At 47.0% G+C, this 18,299-nt stretch overlaps 1 protein-coding gene across 2 annotated transcripts; it reads left to right on the top strand.

Moving 5' to 3' along the window:
• The first annotated feature begins 954 nt into the window (after positions 1–954).
• Positions 955–17,227, top strand: LOC136546470 (uncharacterized). Of its 2 annotated transcripts, none has more exons than XM_066538449.1 (21): positions 955–1,177; positions 1,858–1,901; positions 2,014–2,077; positions 2,158–2,272; positions 2,397–2,464; positions 2,772–2,869; positions 2,946–3,117; positions 3,379–3,592; positions 4,313–4,439; positions 4,627–4,736; positions 4,833–4,922; positions 5,624–5,746; positions 5,825–5,958; positions 12,491–12,571; positions 12,654–12,746; positions 12,822–12,893; positions 13,101–13,140; positions 13,350–13,594; positions 14,857–15,034; positions 15,700–15,905; positions 16,463–17,227. In XM_066538449.1, the coding sequence occupies exons 1-21, from the start codon at positions 1,079–1,081 to the stop codon at positions 16,760–16,762; spliced, it is 2,673 nt and encodes an 890-aa protein (XP_066394546.1). In that variant the 5' UTR covers positions 955–1,078; the 3' UTR covers positions 16,763–17,227. The 2 variants fall into 2 exon arrangements, with proteins under 2 accessions (XP_066394546.1, XP_066394541.1); XM_066538444.1 differs by having other exon boundaries at positions 1,084–1,177; positions 2,165–2,272.
• The last annotated feature ends 1,072 nt before the right edge of the window (positions 17,228–18,299 follow it).

Below are 18,299 nucleotides of genomic sequence, written 5' to 3'. Positions count from 1 at the left end.
TGAAGCAGAGCTTAAAAAAAACATGGGATGGAGCAACCCAAGCAAGTCCTTAGACTCTGGAGCGCTATTAGAGCCCCACGGACACGATTGCCTGTCGAGCCATTTTTTTGTGGAGGTGGTGCATAGTACATCCAATCAAATTTTAATTTAGCTCATGCCGACTCATGTATTGATGTAATGTTTGTGGGAATTTAGTGACACCTTTTGCGGTTAAGGGTGGCTAGGCGAACATAACAAGGCTTCAAGAGTTTATACCATTACTTAAGGCTGTTTTATGTGAAACGGGAAGGAAAGTGTAAGTGAGTTAATGACAGTGCGTGGTTCAGTTCCCTCGCAGAGTGGATCTATTTTTTTTTTTTACTATGTGGTGTTACAATATATTATAAATATCCGTATATAAATTTGATCAATAAAATGGTTTGACTTGAGATAACAATGTAGAATTGCATCTATTTTGATTTGAGACGCACAAACAACTAATTTCGCTACTTCCTACAGCTAGCCAACACCCGAGTTACATTTAGAAATTCTGATTTTAAATGCTAGAGCTCAATCTTTTAAAAAATACTGGAGCTCGTTGCCAACTGGCTCAACAGGCCTGAACCTCATCTGTCTTTCCCCGTGGGCTACATCCACATCCCGGGCTCTCCCAAGTCGTGCCCAAGTCGTGCCCAACACACAGTAACAACGCATGCTGCTCCCTGCACTGGGTCTGGGCCGATATCGACAGAATCTCGTCTTGCATTTTACCTAGACCAAATCCACCAACACCATGGAGACTTACCCATTCGTGGGCCCGCGGCTGTAGAAACCGTCGTGCGACCAGCGTACGGTACCACAATCACCATCACCAGGAAGCACGAATTGCGAACTCGGTCCGTCGGTCGACGAGAGTCGAGAGGCATCGGCCATCGACGACGCTCCTCCGCTTCCCTCCCCCTCCGTCCCGGCTTCTCCCCAACACCCCCCCCCCCCCCCCCCCCCCTGCCGATCTAACGGGAACGCATCTCACAGCTTCCACGCGACAGCACCGCGCCACTCGAGGCTCGCCCCCGCTGAGCCAGCGGAGCGCGCCGCCATGGCTTCCACATCCTCCTCCAGGTACGCGAAGCACCGTCGGATCGGAGAGGACGAAGAGTCGGAGGAGGCCGAGGAGGAGGAGGCGGCCGAAGAGGAGGTACTCGCGCTTTTGCTTCCTTCACGCTGACGCCCGTGCTAGCAGTTCGGGTTCGATATTTTGTACCAACCGGACCGCGTTTGGTTTGGTACTGGCTTTGCGTGATGGGGATTGATATTGGCGTATTGCGCTGCAGTTGTTAGGTTCATAGTTTCAACTTTCAATTGCTGAAGTTTCTAGGCTACTTCTGGAGAATCCGAACGGTGTTTTGCTCGCCAAAACCTGGTAGCAATGCATTGGCCTGCAGTTCACGATTCACGAGTGTGTTGGTCAGTTGATGTAGCCTGTGTTGTGCTGTTTAGAGTGTTTTGCTTCTTAAGCAGTGTGCATTTGCACTTTCCCTGCTACGATTTCCTATAAGAGGCAGAAAAACCTGACAATTTTTCTTTTGGGATCATATGTAACAATACTTTATGATGACTGATGCTCAATTGCATAATGTGTGCCTGTCCATCATGCTACTTGCTCGGTAACTGCAGCTTCTGTGCCTTGTTGGGTACCATTTGCCGCACTGTTTAGATTGGGGGCATGTAACTTGATATCTTCTAACTAGTGCTAGTTTTTTCTACACTGTTGCTTTATTAAGCCTGACTGTGTGCAGCTCCATGCATTTAAGAAGTCAAAATTCCGTTGAGATGGAAATTATCTATTGATTTATCATATTTCATTTCTGTCCACAGCTTGAGCGGTTCGATGATTTCACTATTGCTTCGTCATGGGAAAGGTACTGCAAATCTGCAATAATGCTTACAGTGATGCTATCCAAGTTTCTTATTCTCATGTTTGGTCAAGCTTACTATGTGCAAAGGTTTATTAACAGTTTCTTGAACATCCAGGTTTATATCTGAGATAGAGGCTATTTGCCGTCAATGGCTTGCAGATGGCGCGAAGATCTTAATGGTAGAGCTCTGTATGGGGGACCTGATATTCATTCTTGTGTGATAATTAATTGATCTGTTAGTTAACATATATTCTTGTAGCAAAAAGGTGCAGAGGGTGTTCCCCCCTTTGAAAACTTATATATGATCAAGCGTGAACTGAAGCATGGGAAAAGAGTCTATTCTATGGAGTATCATTTCATGAAATCTGCAAAAGGTGAGTTTATTTGGTTAAACTATAATACTTTCAACAAGCTTGTACGTCATGTTATTCTTCTCCAAATAGCTTTGCTTATTGTTCTTTTTTCTCAATTCTTACAGTCACTAATATCTATCTGTAGGCCAAAACTCATATTGGGACGATGATACACATAGCATGCAGCTCTCATTTGGAGTTGATGAGTTTTTGGTATGATTTTCTGTGTTGCATTTAGTCCAGTTATACAAGGACCTGTTACATGGTTTTTCTGCTGGGTGCATTTATTACTTCAAATATTTTTTGTTTTGTTTTTGCCTGTACAGAGTATTATTTCAGTATAAAGCAATTGCATGTTTGCCAACCTGAATTACGGTGCAACAAATTTTTATGTACCTTTCCAATTTTTTTGCCAAGCTCTAATATGTAGTGGAGCACTCAGCACTAAAACCTAATAATTGTGCATAAGCTAGTTTGCATCATTAAACTCACTACTCACTGCGTTTTTATGTGCTCACAGATAATTGCTCCGCTCAGTGCCAGTGGTGTGATTCTCGATGATCCGGAATCAACTAAGCTTTTGAGTTCTGTAGCAATTGCTCTTTCTAATTGTGGCAGGTTAGTAAGTTTTAAATATTACCGTTTCCCTAATGAGGATTATCACTGTCATTTTACCTAATGATTTTGCATTTAGCAACTGGCCAGCATTTGTACCAGTTCACGACCCTTCACGGAAAGCCTATATAGGGATTCAAAATTTGGGAACTGTATTTACTCGAAGATTTGAAGCTGATCGAATTGGTAGTCAGGTGCCAATAAGACTCATGCATCTGGAGGGGTTACATGAGCTATTTCTGTCAAAATTTGTGAGTATCTCTGAAAGCTTTTACCGTTTACAAAACAAAACAGTTGCCAAAAAGGCCAAGACTACCTTTTCTTCATAGGAGGAAAAGATAGCACTGGCCTACCATTACACAACACAGCGTATAGCATTTGAGCTTTGGAATATACCACATACTTTTCTTCAGTGATTCTGTTCCTCATTGACTCGTCCCTATTCAGCATGTCATAACTGTTCTGAATTTGTACATGTTTTAACCTTTGTCTTTCTGTTTTTGACTTTGAAGGTCCTATCCTCAACAGATTTTCCAGCTAGGGTAAAGGTTCACTTTTCAATGAAGCTTAGCTACAGGACTCCAGAATATGATCATGATAATGAAACTTTAGATTCCGAAGCTACTGAGCCATTGACTGAAAATGAAGTTGCAAACCACCCTAGAAAACTATGGGACGATGATTGCCCTTGGGCAGAGTGGTACTCTGCTGAGGATCCTGTTAAAGGTAACTAAAGTTTTATGATTTTTACAAGGAAAATATGGATAAAAAATGGGAAGAACCAATGCTAACCATGGGACTGAATCTAAGAGGCACAGATAAGCTACCAACACTACCACAGTAGGAGTTTCATCTGCTGTATTTCCCTAAAAACAAGTTACCAACACTTGGAACTTTCTCCTTAATCATTCCACTTTGCAACTATGCCCTTTCACCATCGAGTAACATAAGGTCAATCTGCTTTGATATATACCATCCGATGTTGATCTATCATCAGAACTTACAATTTCTGTTATCCTATTTTAATGGTAGTTACACTTTTCAGTTTGAGTTTATCCCATCTTTTACGTATTAGATTGTTGTTGTATCAGGGAAATACATAACATAGTCATTGAGATAGAATTTTACCCTTTTGACAGAGGTGAACATTTCTTGTTCTGTGATTTGAGTCTTCATAATATAAGAACAACCTAACATAGACAAGGACTCAAGGAGATGATGTAGGTGCATGATACAAGGTAGATTACCACGTAGAAAATTAGCTATTATAACTAGGTCCATGTTTCCGATGAGTTTTTGGAGGATATATGTGGAAAAGTGTTGTCCCAATTCACAGTGATATTTGCCTGTTGTATATTCGATTCGTTGCACCTCATGTTTTAATTTTTATTTCCTATATTTCAAATTGATGTATATTTAGGAACATGATCCACTTGATTGTCCTAGGTTTTGAGCTGACTGCCATCTGGGGACAGAGGACATTTGAAGAGACCCTTGAGATGGCTGAAGTGGAAAATACTTCGTCCTTTGATGCTGATAGCTGGTTCCTTCACCCAGTTGTATCTCAATACATGTAACCTTTTTTATTTGTAAATCCCTTGTTAACCTTCTGCAAGTAATTTCTATTTCACAAAGTATATGCAATGCATTATATCTATCCTTTGCATCAACGTTCACCATTAGTAGGTGTCTCACACAAATACTATATTGTTTTGCCATATGTTGGATGTTTTTTTAATATGTTAAACTTTACATTGTAGGGTAGATGATTCTATTGGAAAGTTTGTTGGGTTTGCATCCCAGCTACATCTTCTAGTAAATGCATATGAATCATCAGTGGAGGCACAATTTCTAGAAGACTTTGTTGCAGGTTAAGAACTTGATATAAGTCACAGTACCTTCCAAGTGATCCCAGTTATCTTCTAGCAATTTGTCTCTAATTTTAATTTTCCATGCTAGGTAGCAGATACTTCAGGCCAGGATAATTCGAAATCTAGTGCTATTGTGCCTCCGCCATCAGTTATTGATCGCGTTATGAAAGATCTTTTCAGTGATGGTATTTATTTGTCCTCCTTTTTTCCTTGAAGGAATTTAGTTACTAAATCAAAACATTACTGAACACAATGGAGCCAATCTCTTATGAAGTTCATTGCTGACAGTCTGAAGAATTCAAAATGTCGCGCTTGCGTTAGACTGAGAGTATATAACTATATAAGTAATTGGGCCGGTTCATATGGTACTCTTCTTGCATGCTATTTAAATATAGCACTTTGCAAAGACTCTTCAAAATCTGTGTAATTAGGCATAAGTTAATCTGAGCCTTAGAATGATCTGATAGCCTTTGCAGAAAAGGAATTTTTAGTGTCATGCTGTTCTCTTTGGTACTTTCATAGATTGGCAGCATCGAGAGGCTTGCTTCAGCATTCAATATGCCTGGTTCTGTCTTGCTTGATCTGATAGTTACCTAGTTCTAGTCCTGTGACTTACATCCCAGTTTCCCTTTTTATGCCCTCAACTTGTGTGCAAGCTTCATGAGCTGCTGAGCAAAATGATATCAGTGCTAAATTTTGAGGTTGTAGATAGTGATCAACTTTGCTGAATTTGTAAACTCAAACTTAACTAACAATTATGAAATGACATTACTTAGTGAGAAACAGATAGATGTATCATGGTATCCCATTTCATTTCATTTCATTTCTGCACCCTTTGCTTCAAATTCATTTTTAGATCTAAAAAACTCATGCTTCTTTTTATCAGAGACTGGTAACTATATGGAAGCAGAAAACAAGTATAGTCGTGCTGTGAGAGGTGCACCTGCAGATTCACTTTTTGGCCAGTTCTGTTTGCATGCACTGTGGTTTGGCAACTGCAATATACGTGGTCTGTATCATGTACTGATTTCTCTTTTAATTTGTGATTTTTGGAAACCTTTATTGATAAAAGACTCATTTTTGCCAGCAATTGCTGTACTGTGGATTGATTTTGTGCGGGAAATTCGTTGGTGCTGGGAGGAATCAGAAAGATTGCCTAGGATGAAAAGCACTTCAAGCATTGATCTCTCTTCTTGTCTAATCCACCAAAAGTTACAAATGGTACATCAATTACTTTTTTCGTCTCTAGAGCCACATTTACTCGTACAAGATTATAACAGTCAGAGAGAGAGTGTTATTTATTTAGTTATATTTGGTGTACCATGATTAAATGTCATGGTATACGAGTTTAATGCCTTGTTATGGTCGGCAACGTCTACCAGAGGAGGAAACGCAGCCGTGGCTAGGGCGCGGCACGAGCAACAGAAGGCGCAACGCGAGGCGCACAACGATCGGAGGCAAACGGGCGCGGTCACCACGGCGTGGAACGGCCGATCCGTAGTCTCAGGATAGGTTTAGAGTCATTTGTTAGTTCCTAAATGTTAGCAAGAGTTTGTTAGGGAGTGTGAGATTTCCTTTGTATTGAACACTTGAGTTAATGAAAGGTTTAGCCAGGGTTTGAGTAAACTCTCTCGCTCCTTGGCGAACTCGTTTCCACAACGCTCTCGTTCTCTTTCTCGACGCCGGCCTCCAGGATGGCGTCCCAACCTCGATGCCGCCGGGAGATCAAACCCCGTCCGCCCACGTCAGACAACTACTTCCTACGTCACCCAAGCAGCTCCAACAATCTCGTATCGGATATGTCCGGGCCGATGTCTGGGGCTTCCACCACCGCCGCAATTCCTCCCATCACCACCGCCGCCATCCCCACCACCACCATCCCCACCACCGCTCTCCCCGTTGTCACCACCGCAGCTCTGCCCACGTCCTCCAGCGCCCTCGAGACCCTCACCGTGGCCATCTATGGCCTCAAACGCCAGATGGGCCAGTTCACCACACGCTTATCCGATGTTGAGGGACTCGCCGTCGGCCAGGGCGCAGGGCCGTCGCACCCTTCTCACAGCCTGTCGTATGGTTTGCCAGGCTACGGCGGCATCCCACCGGTGCCATCGGCTGCCTCGGTCGTCGTTCATACGACGGCGGCGGCGCCCAGCCAGGGGGTTCCGATCACTCAGATCGCATTTCCGCACTTGCCGTCGCCCCTTCCGAACTTCAGTAGCCCGGCGCCAGCCCTGCCTGTCGTGCTCCCGGCGCAGTATGAGGATCAGGCAGATGCCATCGGCGTTCCCCGGTTCCATAAGTTGTCCTTCCCCACCTTCAATGGCAAGGAGGATACTTTGGGGTGGCTCAACAAATGCGATCACTTCTTCCGGGCGCAGCACACGCGTGAAGCTGACAAGGTCTGGCTTGCCTCTTTCCACATGACAGGGGTTGCCCAGCATTGGTACTACATGCTCGAACAAGATGCGGGCGACGTCGCCGCCATCAGCTGGCCTCAGTTCAAGCGGCTATGTCAGCATCGCTTCGGGCCGGCGCTCGGCACCAACCACCTCTCCGATCTGGCTCGTCTGCCATTCCGAGGGACCGTCGAAGAGTACATGGAGACGTGCCTCGTCCGCATGGCAAATGCCCGACATCTTTCGCCGGCGCAGCAGGCCCAGCTCTTCACTGATGGGCTCCCAGATTCGATCCGGACTGATGTGGAACTCCAGGGGGCTCAGGATGATGTTGGCGCGTGCTTATGAACGACGGAACGCCCCCGCGACTGCTAGGGCCCCTCGCCACCAGGGCCGCCCACAACCTTGCCCCCGGCGGCCGTTGGGCCTGTCCACGCCCTAGTCGCGACGTAGGCGCTGGCGATAGCGCCCGTGGCACCGCCCCCGCCTCAACCGTTCAAGAAGCTCTCCCCCGACGAGATGGCGGAGCGACGGCAAGGTCTTTGCTATAACTGTGATGAGCCCTACGTTAGGGGCCACAAATGTGCGCGCCTCTTCTACCTGGAGGTCAGTGACTTCGACACCGACGACGCGGCATCAGCTTACGAGTAGCCCAACCCTAATGACGAGCCTCCCTTGATCTCCCTGAGCGCCATTACGGGCATTCGCACAGAGGACACCATGCAGATCCGTCTGTCCATGGGCAATCATCAATTCACCGCCCTCCTCGACTCCGGGTCTACGCACAATTTCATCAGCACAGCAACGGCCCGACGCGTCGGCCTCCACTTCCACAGCTGCAATGGCGCTCATGTGATCGTGGCCAATGGCGACCGGGTGGCGTGCCGTGGATTGGCTCGCGACGTCGGCATACGCATCAACCAGGACCGCATCGGCCATGAAGACTTCACCGTCGACTGCTACTCGATTCCCCTGGACTGCTACGACATGGTCCTCGGGGTGAACTTGCGCACCTTGGGACCTATCTTGTGGGATTTCGACGACTTATGTATGGCTTTCTGGCACCACGACCGTCGTGTGCTGTGGAAAGGCGTCGGCTCGACGCGCACAGACATCGCACCCACCGGCCGTCTGCACGTCGTGCGCGGCGCGGAGTTGGCGCTCCTCGACCGCCTCCTCCAGCCCTTCGAGGATGTCTTCGCGGCGCCAGCAAGACTCCCACCTGCCTGCCCCTGCGATCACAAGATCCACCTCAAGCCGAACACAGAACCAGTCACCGTGCGCCCCTACTGGTACCCCCAACTGCAGAAAGATGAACTTGAAGCCCAGTGCGCGGTGATGCTGGAGCAAGGGATCATTCGACCCAGCACATCGCCGTTCTCAACGCCAGTTCTCGTGAAGAAGCAAGACGCCACATGGCACTTTTGTGTGGATTACCGCGCACTCAACGCGGCCACTGTCAAAGATAAATTTCCCATACCTGTGGTCGAGGAGCTCCTAGACGAGCTCCAAGGTTCTAAGTTTTTCACAAAGCTCGATCTCAAGTCCGGTTACCATCAAGTGTGTGTTCACCCTGAAGACATTGCCAAAACGGCGTTCCGCACTCACCATGGACATTTCAAGTTTTTGGTGATGCCATTTGGCTTATCCAATGCGCCGTCCACCTTTCAAGTCCTCATGAACATGGTGTTGCTGCCGTTCCTGCGCCGCTGCGTCTTAGTCTTCTTCGACGACATCCTCATCTACAGCCGTTCGTGGACAGAACACCTCCAACACCTGCGCGCGGTCCTCGAAACCCTGCGCGCGCACCGACTGCACATGAAACGCTCCAAGTGCGCCTTCGCCACGACATCTGTGGCCTACCTCGGGTACGTGATCTCGGAGGCCGGGGTCGCCATGGACAGTGACAAAGTCGAGGCCGTCGCCTCATGGCCGCAGCCGCGCTCCGCCCGGGGGCTGAGGGGGTTCCTTGGCGTAGCCGGTTACTACCGCCGCTTCATCAAAGACTTCGGGACCATTGCCGCGCCGCTGACGTAGTTGCTCAAGAAGGATGGCTTTCACTGGACCGACGCGGCGAGCGCGGCGCTATCGGCCTCGCCGGTCTTGCATCTTCCTGACTTCACGGCGGACTTCGTGGTCGATTGCGACGCGTCCGGCTCCGGCTTTGGCATCGTTCTGCACTAGGGCGCTAGGCAACTAGCGTTCTTCAGCAAGCCATTCGTGCTGCGCCACATGAAGGTCGCGGCGTACAAATGAGAGCTCATCGGCTTGGTCCAAGCTGTGCGACACGGGCGTCCATACCTCTGGGGTGCTCCTTCGTCGTGCGCACGCACAGACCACTATGCCCTGAAATTCATGTTGGATCACCGGCTCTCTACCATACCGCGGCATCAGTGGATTAGCAAACTGTTTGGCTTTGATTTCAGGGTCGAATATCGTCCGGGATGCCTCAACGCTGTGGCGGACGCCCTATCCCGCCGTGACGGTGATGACGTGGTCCTCAACGCCATGTCCGCCCCGTCCTTTGAGCTTTATGATGATCTACGGCGCGAGATCGCGGCTTCCGCGGAACTCTGCGCCCTTCGGGATGCCATCGACACGGGCGATCGCGGCGAACCATGGCAGGTGATAGACGACATCATCCTGCGCGACGAGCTCGTCTACCTGCCCGCGACGTCGGCGCTCATCCCCGACGTGCTCCGCCTGGCTCATACTGCCGGGCACGAGGGTGTGCAGAAAACCCTACAACGCCTTCGCGCTGACTTCTACATCGAGCACGATCGTTGCCACGTCCGCGAGTACGTCCGCGCCTGCTCGACATGCCAGCAGAACAAGACGGAAGCGCTGCATCCTGCCAGCCTCCTCCAACCGCTGCCGGTGCCATCGCGGGTGTGGGCTGATGTGTCCATGGACTTCGTCGAAGCCCTTCCTAAGGTACATGGCAAGAGTGTTATCCTCGCGGTGGTTGATCATTTTTCAAAATACGCACACTTCATCCCGCTCAGCCACCCCTACACGGCGTCCTCGGTGTCTCGGGCGTTCTTCCACGACATTGTGCGTCTCCACAGGTTCCCGGAGTCCATCGTCAGTGACCGGGACCCCGTGTTCACCGGTCATGTCTGGAGGGACCTCTTCAAGCTCGCCGGCGTGCAGCATCGGATGAGCTCTGCGTTCCACCCACAAACTGACGGCTAGAGCGAAGCGGTGAACAAAACGATTGCCATGTATCTCCGCTGCATCACCGGGGACAGGCCGCGAGCTTGGTTGGACTGGTTGCCGTGGGCTGAGTTTTGCTACAACACCGCCTACCACTCCGCGCTCCGTACGACGCCATTCCAAGTTGTCTACGGCCGGCCTCCTCCGACACTGCTGCCATGTCAGCCGGGCAGCGCGCGGACGAACACCGTCGACCACATGCTCGCCGACCGTGACGCCTTCCTCACCGACGTACGCACCAGGCTTTTCTAGGCACAGGAATACGCCCGCTGCTACTACGACGCTCATCACCGCGCTCTGGAGTTCACCCCGGGCGACTGGGTGTGGCTGCGCGTGCTTCATCGACCGACGCAGTCGCTCCTGTCGGGCCGCCGTGGCAAGCTGGGTCCCCGTTATGCGGGGCCGTTCCAGGTCGTCGAACGTGTGGGCGCCGTGGCGTACCGTCTCCAGCTTCCTGAAGGCGCCCGCATCCACGACGTCTTCCATGTGGGCGTCCTCAAGCCGTTCCACGGTTCACCGCCGATGTCTACTCCGCCTCTACCGCCTCTACGCGACGGTCGTCTGCTGCCTCAGCCGGCTCGTGTTCTGCGCTCCAGTCTTCGCCATGGTGTGTGGCACGTGCTGGTCCGGTGGGAGAACATGCCCGAAGAAGAAGCGACCTGGGAGCCAGTGGAGGCGTTCTGTGCTGCCCCCCCCTCGTTCCAGCTCGAGGACGAGCTGTTTCCCGAGGGGGGGAGAGATGTTATGGTCGACAACGTCTACCAGAGGAGGAAACGCAGCCGTGGCTAGGGCGCGGCACGAGCAACAGAAGGCGCAACGCGAGACGCACAACGACCGGAGGCGAACGGCATGCGCTGGGTGCGGTCACCACAGCGTGGAACGGCCTATCCGTAGTCTCAGGATAGGTTCAGAGTCATTTGTTAGTTCCTAAATGTTAGCAAGAGTTTGTTAGGGAGTGTGAGATTTCCTTTAAGTATTGAACACTTGAGTTAATGAAAGGTTTAGCCAGGGTTTGAGTAAACTCTCTCGCTCCTTGGCGAACTCGTTTCCACAGCGCTCTCGTTCTCTTTCTCGACGCCGGCCTCCAGGATGGCATCCCAGCCTCGTCGCCACCGGGAGATCAAACCCCGTCCGCCCACCTCACACGACTACTTCCTACTCCACCCAAGCAGCTCCAACACTTGTGTTGCCATGAATATATAAAAAAGGAATACACATATAAAAGTACTCTAGCATGTCTGTCTTCACTTGGCTCAGCCAATGCATGCTCTCAGCTCTGCTCCGCTTCCATGCCAGAACAGCAAGCAGAATATGACCCATGTCATCATGTCTTTGCCACTTTGATCAACACAGCCTATATTACTGCCAGCACCTCCTTGAGTTGTACTGATCATGGCCAAAAGTTGGTCCTGCTCTGGCTGTGGATAGGTAACTTCATCTGATAGTGAAGGACAAGTCTGATGGAAACTATGGGGGTGTTGGGAAAAGAAAAATTACAGAGAATTGTTAAGACAACAAAATATTTGAAGTTTTTTTTTTGGTCTTTTTGAAGTGATAGAGGAGAGGGGTGGGAGGGGTGGTTGATATACAATCAATTCTGGAAGAAAGATCCATGCATTATTGATTCTGTTATTCGAGCAACGTATACAGTCTGCACTATTGCGGGCTGGCTAGGGCGCGAGGCATTAACTACCTCCTGGCCCTTGTGTCGAGTGAGAGTTAAGTTTAGGTCATGGTTGATTTTTCTATGGTAAAGGGCGTACACTGGTTTGTATTTCTGATTGGTGTGGGTGTATGACTTTTTTAAGGGTTCTTACCCCTTTCCTTCTTAATATAATGATACACACCTGCGTGTTCGAGAAAAAAGAAAGTAAGGTATACAATCTCATGAATTCTCACTTGCTTCTGCAAGCTGCTGTTTGTAGAATGATTCAACTATTTTTTTTCACCATTTATTTCACATTTCAAAAATTGGCACAAGAAGCTATTTGTTAGTTATCTTATGAACCGAGTATTAGGTTTTGGCAAAGATTCTAAAAAATAATTCACTCGGTCCTTAAGCTTTTAGGGCCTTAGGGGTGACATGTTTTGCCAGCGTATTGAATAAATTGTGTCTTTTGTTTTTTTTTTCCTCCTTGAAGCTCACGATATGCATTGAGAGAAAGAAATCACTGAACAGTGAGAAAGGTGCTGGCTACAAAGATGAGACTTCAAATAGTACGGTAATAATACTCTCATTCAATATGTCTATTTGGAACTCAAAAACAATTTAATGTTAAGTTGCTAACTCATAATTAAGAGCAGGCAGTGAACAAGTCTAGGAAAGGATCAGCTGGTGTTGTGCCTAAAATGATGCTCCTGAATACGTTTCAGGAAATGCATGCTCCATATACTCAGGTTCTGTTTGCCCTCTTCTTCAGGTTTAATATTGTGATCCACATGCACTCCCTTATGTTTCCATCAGTTCCTTAGGATGCACCTTTGATGACCGAAGATATGCATGAAGAAAGGCTCCATGCAGCCGAAGCTTTTGGCAATGCCATTGTAAGTTTTCAAAATTGCTGTTGTATGCATGAAGGGTCAAATCCCTTTCTGTTTCATAGGTTTATCCAAAGAACTACAGTATGTTTGTTAATTGGATTATATGTACTACTGAGTCTATTGCATGCTGGACCTATCACTCTATCAGATAGCCTACCTAAATAAGATCAAGTTTACAAGAATTTACATAGCATTCCTCTGTTCCTGCAGGGTCTATCTGGACAACTGGAAAGGGATATATTATGTTCCGGTAAGATTTTGTGGGAACAGCATGACATTTCACTTGTTACATGATGTGTTAATGTTTCTAGAGTCTATCTTCAGGAATTTTCTTTTACTTCCTCTAATTTATGAGCAATGACGAGCTTTTGAAGAAGTTATTCTACTTTTCCTCTTTGTTACTTATATTGTGGAACTTCTTCATTTGCTACTAATTAGGAAGCTCTGCTCCTTGCTTAGATATGTCTGCTTTTAAAGCTGCAAACCCAGATGCTGTCTTTGAAGATTTTATTCGGTGGCATTCACCTGGTGACTGGGTGAGTGAGGACAAAACAGATGGTAATGCAGGCTGGCCTCCCAAAGGAAAGCTTTCTCAGCGTATGTCTGAACATGGGAATGTGTGGCGCAAAATCTGGAATGATGCTCCACCATTGCCTGTTTCCGAACAGAAGTCTTTGCTTGACCCTGTTCGGGAAGGAGAAAAGGTACTACCCCTGTGCTGGTAATTTCACCATCTTATTACTTATAGGATGGCTGGTGTCATTTTGTGCTCAAGTTACTCCCTCCTTTCCAAATTGTAAGTCGTTTTGGCTTTTCTAAATACATAGTTTTCACTATGTATCTAGACATAGTGCAGAAAAGCCAAAATGACTTACAATTTGGAATGGATGGAATACTATTCAATTACAAATGACCAATGCAATTACTAACGAAGTGTAAATTGAAAGTTTCGATTATTAAAATAAACAAAGAAAGCAGATTCTGTGCCCAGGTGTTCCCACGTCCTGGACATCTGGACCCTCCATGGATGCGAACTTGAAGTGCAAACGATGACAAACAGATCTGGTGGAAACGGATCCTTCTAGCTCTGCATCCCAGCCATCCTTCTACATCTGGACCATCCATGCACGCGATCTTGATGAGTGCAAACAATGACATCTTGGCACCTGCTGTCATCTCCAACTTCGGTGGAAACTGATCCTCCTACCTCCTCCTGCCCTTCCTCCTCTGCATCCCAGCCGTCCCACCGCTGGCAATCTCCACAGCAGCCCATGACCAGCGACGACTTCCCCACTCACCTACTGCCCCTGTCTCCACCTCGACCTCCGCGGAACACTCCGGGTGCCCCTGACCCATCCCTCCCCAACACTAGCCCCCCACTGCCCGCCTGCGGCGCCCTTGCCACCCGGCCTAGCCGCCTGCCACCTGCCGCCCCGTTGGTTTGTCCTACCTACCAAGACACCTCTAAGCCTGGTGATTATTTGAGCCATCCTCGAAATCGTAATCCAATCACGCTGCTCCGCGGCCACCAACATCCACCACCACCGCCGGCCACAGGGAATGGCTCCACCATCTCCCACCCTTGTTGCTCCACCATCACCATCAACTAACCATTCACTCGGCTGCGTTGTCTATACCATGAGATAAAGAAGGTCATCGATAGTGTCGTCAACTCGTTTGCCATGAAAACAAATCTTGAGATTTCATGGATGCGGTTGTGATGTCCAGTACGCGCGAACCCTTGGGTGCCTTATCATTTTTCGTATAAACAAACTACAACTTAAGCAGCACACATTTTATTTTGCTGGAAGATGGGGGGTTTTGAACTGTACGGGGTTGGATGATCACTTTAAAACTAGAACCATGACCTTGAATTCTTCATGAATATTAGATAGCATCTTAATTCTTACTATCGATAAAATACTAGCATGCTACTTATTGAGCATTTTATATATGTGATACGCAGGTGCTTCATTACCTTGAAACTTTGAGGCCACAGCAGCTCCTTGAGCAAATGGTGTGCACTGCTTTCAAATCGTCAGCTGATATCCTGAATAGGACCATGCATGGTGGCTTCAAGGAAATGAAAACAAAAATGGATCGGCTATATGCAACCATGGCGTCAACACTGAAATCTCTTCAAGGTACTACTATACTTTCCATACAGCTGTGTGGACTGTAGACTTACATTTTGAAAGAAGTATGTATGGATTGATATTCACAGGAGACCTTCTCTTCTAAAGATAACCTTTTGTGTTCGCTTATCCTTCTATTTGTTTAACAATGCAACCAATATCCAGTTTGAAATGTGTAATGCCGTTAAGAATATCGTTCATCGAGGGTACAGCTTTAAAAAACAGCCTGGATTATTAGCTGTAAGCCAGCCATCCTTTAGGGACTAGTGTTGTCGTGTTGGGGAACGGGACCAGGACTACGCAGGTGGTAGTCGTGATCGGCAATGAGGTGAGGTTTTTCGCATCGGTGCCCTATTTTGGGTAGAGAGGTAGGTGGAGATTATCTCATTGCTTAGCTTTCGAGGATACATCAGATGGGTTTACATAGGCAACAAGCCAACCAATCTTCTATCATTTCTCACAAACTAACAAACCAATCAACTAATCAATCCTGCTAACAAACTCTAAACGAATGGCTAACTCTGATGAAACTTACTAAAGATGATGCCGCCTAACCTGTTGCTGGATTCTTGCCACCACGGGAGTGGTGCTTGCTCCACATAATAACTAGAGAGAACTTCGAGGATGTTGAACACGGGTCACTGGCATGAATACTTAGGCCATTGTTTTAACAGGGAATTCTGATGTCAATGATTTGGCTGGAGACCTGAAACGGCTTTGTCAAGTTTTTGAGCACATCGAGAAGTTACTGATTCTTGCTGCTTCCATCCATCGGAAGCTTATTGATGCTCCACGACTAGCTCAAGCAATTTTTTACGACTACTTCAACTACTATCTTCCAAAAATGGGAACTAGCCTGGAAAGCATTTGCTATGAAAAGGTAAATCCTATGTTCTTACCCTCAGTTGTTACACAAGTAATCTTTTACATGAACAAAGTTAATGGAACTAAAATGTCCGTATCTGATTTAATTTGCTCGTGCCTTTATTATGCCTAAAAGGCTAAAATCATGGACGATGCAGTTCTTCAAATTTATCCGACAGTTATTAGATACTGGAAACTCAAGGGTTTCCATAATATGAAGATATTGTTCTACCACCTAAGTTTTTCTCTACAAGTTGGTGGTAGTCATTACGTATTATAGCCATGTCAGAACTTCTGATTTGTATAATAGTAAGCTGCAAGCTTCTTCTCTGTCACACTGTTTTTCTTACCGTTTTCAGCCAGACCATGTGGCCATGTGGATGTGGACTAGTGATATTTTTATTCCTCCCGGTGTGCTTTTCATTCTGTTATTAGTTTACTCCAATTCTTCTTTTTTCTAAGAGTGGTCTTACTCTATTAGTTTCTTGCTGTGCCTAGGCAAGCTGTTATTTTCTTTTGCTGATAAATTTTCTGAGGCTATGTTCCTGACATTCTTTTAATATTCTATATTAGGAGTTCACAACTAAGGAAAAGGTCGGGATGTATGAGAGAGATGCTGTATCGAACCTGTTTCCTCCCCCTACTGCTAATCAGTCTTGGAGGAAAGTTTTGAGCATGGGAAATCTTCTGAACGGCCATGAACCGATGCAAAGGGAAATCATATTCTCAGTCCAGGAGAGAATAAGCAACGGTCATTATTCAAGCCCTACCCCATTATGTACCAACGATGAGCAGATCCAGACACATAGGATGTATATATCTGGGACATCTAATGATCTTTGGGTTGCGTTGTCTGTAACATCCTGGGATTGAGATGCACGATGTATGAGAGGAGCAATTGGTGTTTTAATTAGCTTAGAATTCCGGTGGTGCAGATCTACTATCATTGTAATTTTTGTTGGATGTACCAGAAGTCCAGAAGCGAGTACCAGGACATGGCTGGTGGCACCTTGAGGGAAAGCATCCATTTTTGACATCAGATCAAAGTATTGACTATTTACGTCTTTAGCAGAAGTTATCCGGGGGGTTGTGCTTTTGTGCTCGTATATTCTTTGGTTTGGCTTAGTCTAGAGAACGGGCTATAGACAAGCTCTATTTTAGCTGACGGCTTTGGTGTGTAAGGTGGTGGACTGGCGAGTTGCAACACACACCGAGGATTGATGTATGTTAACACATAGCCCCGTTCGCTTGGGTTTATTTGGTTTATAAGCCGTATTTTTTCAGTCCACGGATAATATTTTTCTCTCACACTAAATCAACCAATAGTACTTTTAGGCATGGCTTATCACCTAAACAAGCCCAAACGAGAAGGGTGATACTGTAATTGTCTTGTATGACTTGTGCAATGAGCTAGACTTCGTTCAATACTCTATCCATGAATTTTGAATTTTTGATATCTGCTCGCATTTCGTAGATGGGTTCATCCCATTCTCGGTTCCTTCCACCGCTTTGCCACACTTCTAAGATCATACTGCTTCGTAGAAATATTTGAAGTCCCCCACGAAGAATCTTGTTCAATACCTGACACAAATATCTGGTATGTTTATCTTAAAGGAAGTTAGGTCCTTCGGGATCATATGTTTCTCTCTTTGGGGTCAGTGATTTTGTATTAAAAAAACTACTCCATCCGTTCCAAATTTCCAAATTATATGACGATTTAGTTTTTCTAGATATATTATTTCTATTATGCATCTAGACATAATGTATATATTTTTGAAGAGGATAAAAAATGTAATTATCTATATCTATACTATAAGAGCGAAGGAATTGAAAAATATGTTTCACCAAAAGTTTCTTACTCACCCTATATCTAAACCCTTGGATGACTAAACATCTTTAAATCTGATGGTGTACCTTAATTTGGTTGTGGGCCCTCTATAATATTACACACCCGTAAGACATGTTTGCGTTCCTGCCATTCAAAAGGATCGAACCCCTTCTCCCCTGGCGATTTTTTTCACCCACCTCTCAACATACTCGCCTCCTGTACCCACGCACGCACGCTAGATTGATCTCGAGTTGTTCGTGGCTATACCCTAGGCCTGGGCCCTGCCATATAAAAGGAGGTTTCATCGTCCATCATATTTGGATAGGCTACATCGGCCTCCGCCGTCCCTCTGGTCCCTGAACCGGTCCTGGCGATCGGGACCGCCAACGATGGCGCCGACTACAACGTTGGGGTTGGCGCCCTTGCAGATGAACCAGTCGTCGAACCTCTGCTCGCCGCCAATCGATGAACTCCTTGCTGTGCTTGTACGACACGATAGAGAGGCGGCGCGGTGGTGCACCCTGGCGAGGAACCGGGCGCCGTAGCCGACCAGGAAGCTCATCCCGGACGGATTGCATGCTG

Source organism: Miscanthus floridulus, chromosome 1 (assembly GCF_019320115.1).
Source record: "Miscanthus floridulus cultivar M001 chromosome 1, ASM1932011v1, whole genome shotgun sequence".
In the NCBI taxonomy this organism is placed as follows: domain Eukaryota; kingdom Viridiplantae; phylum Streptophyta; class Magnoliopsida; order Poales; family Poaceae; genus Miscanthus; species Miscanthus floridulus.
The sequence above is the reverse complement of the archived record's forward strand: the minus strand, read 5'-3'. Positions and strand labels throughout refer to the sequence as shown.

What these genes read in the sequence shown, in the direction of transcription:
- LOC136546470 (XM_066538449.1), top strand. Translation starts at nt 1,079, where the DNA reads ATGGCTTCCACATCCTCCTCCAGGTACGCGAAGCACCGTCGGATCGGA. An exon ending in ATGGCGCGAAGATCTTAATG is followed by an intron (nt 2,078 to 2,157) that starts GTAGAGCTCTGT and finishes ATATTCTTGTAG; the next exon opens with CAAAAAGGTGCAGAGGGTGT. An exon ending in TCTAGAAGACTTTGTTGCAG is followed by an intron (nt 4,737 to 4,832) that starts GTTAAGAACTTG and finishes GCTAGGTAGCAG; the next exon opens with ATACTTCAGGCCAGGATAAT.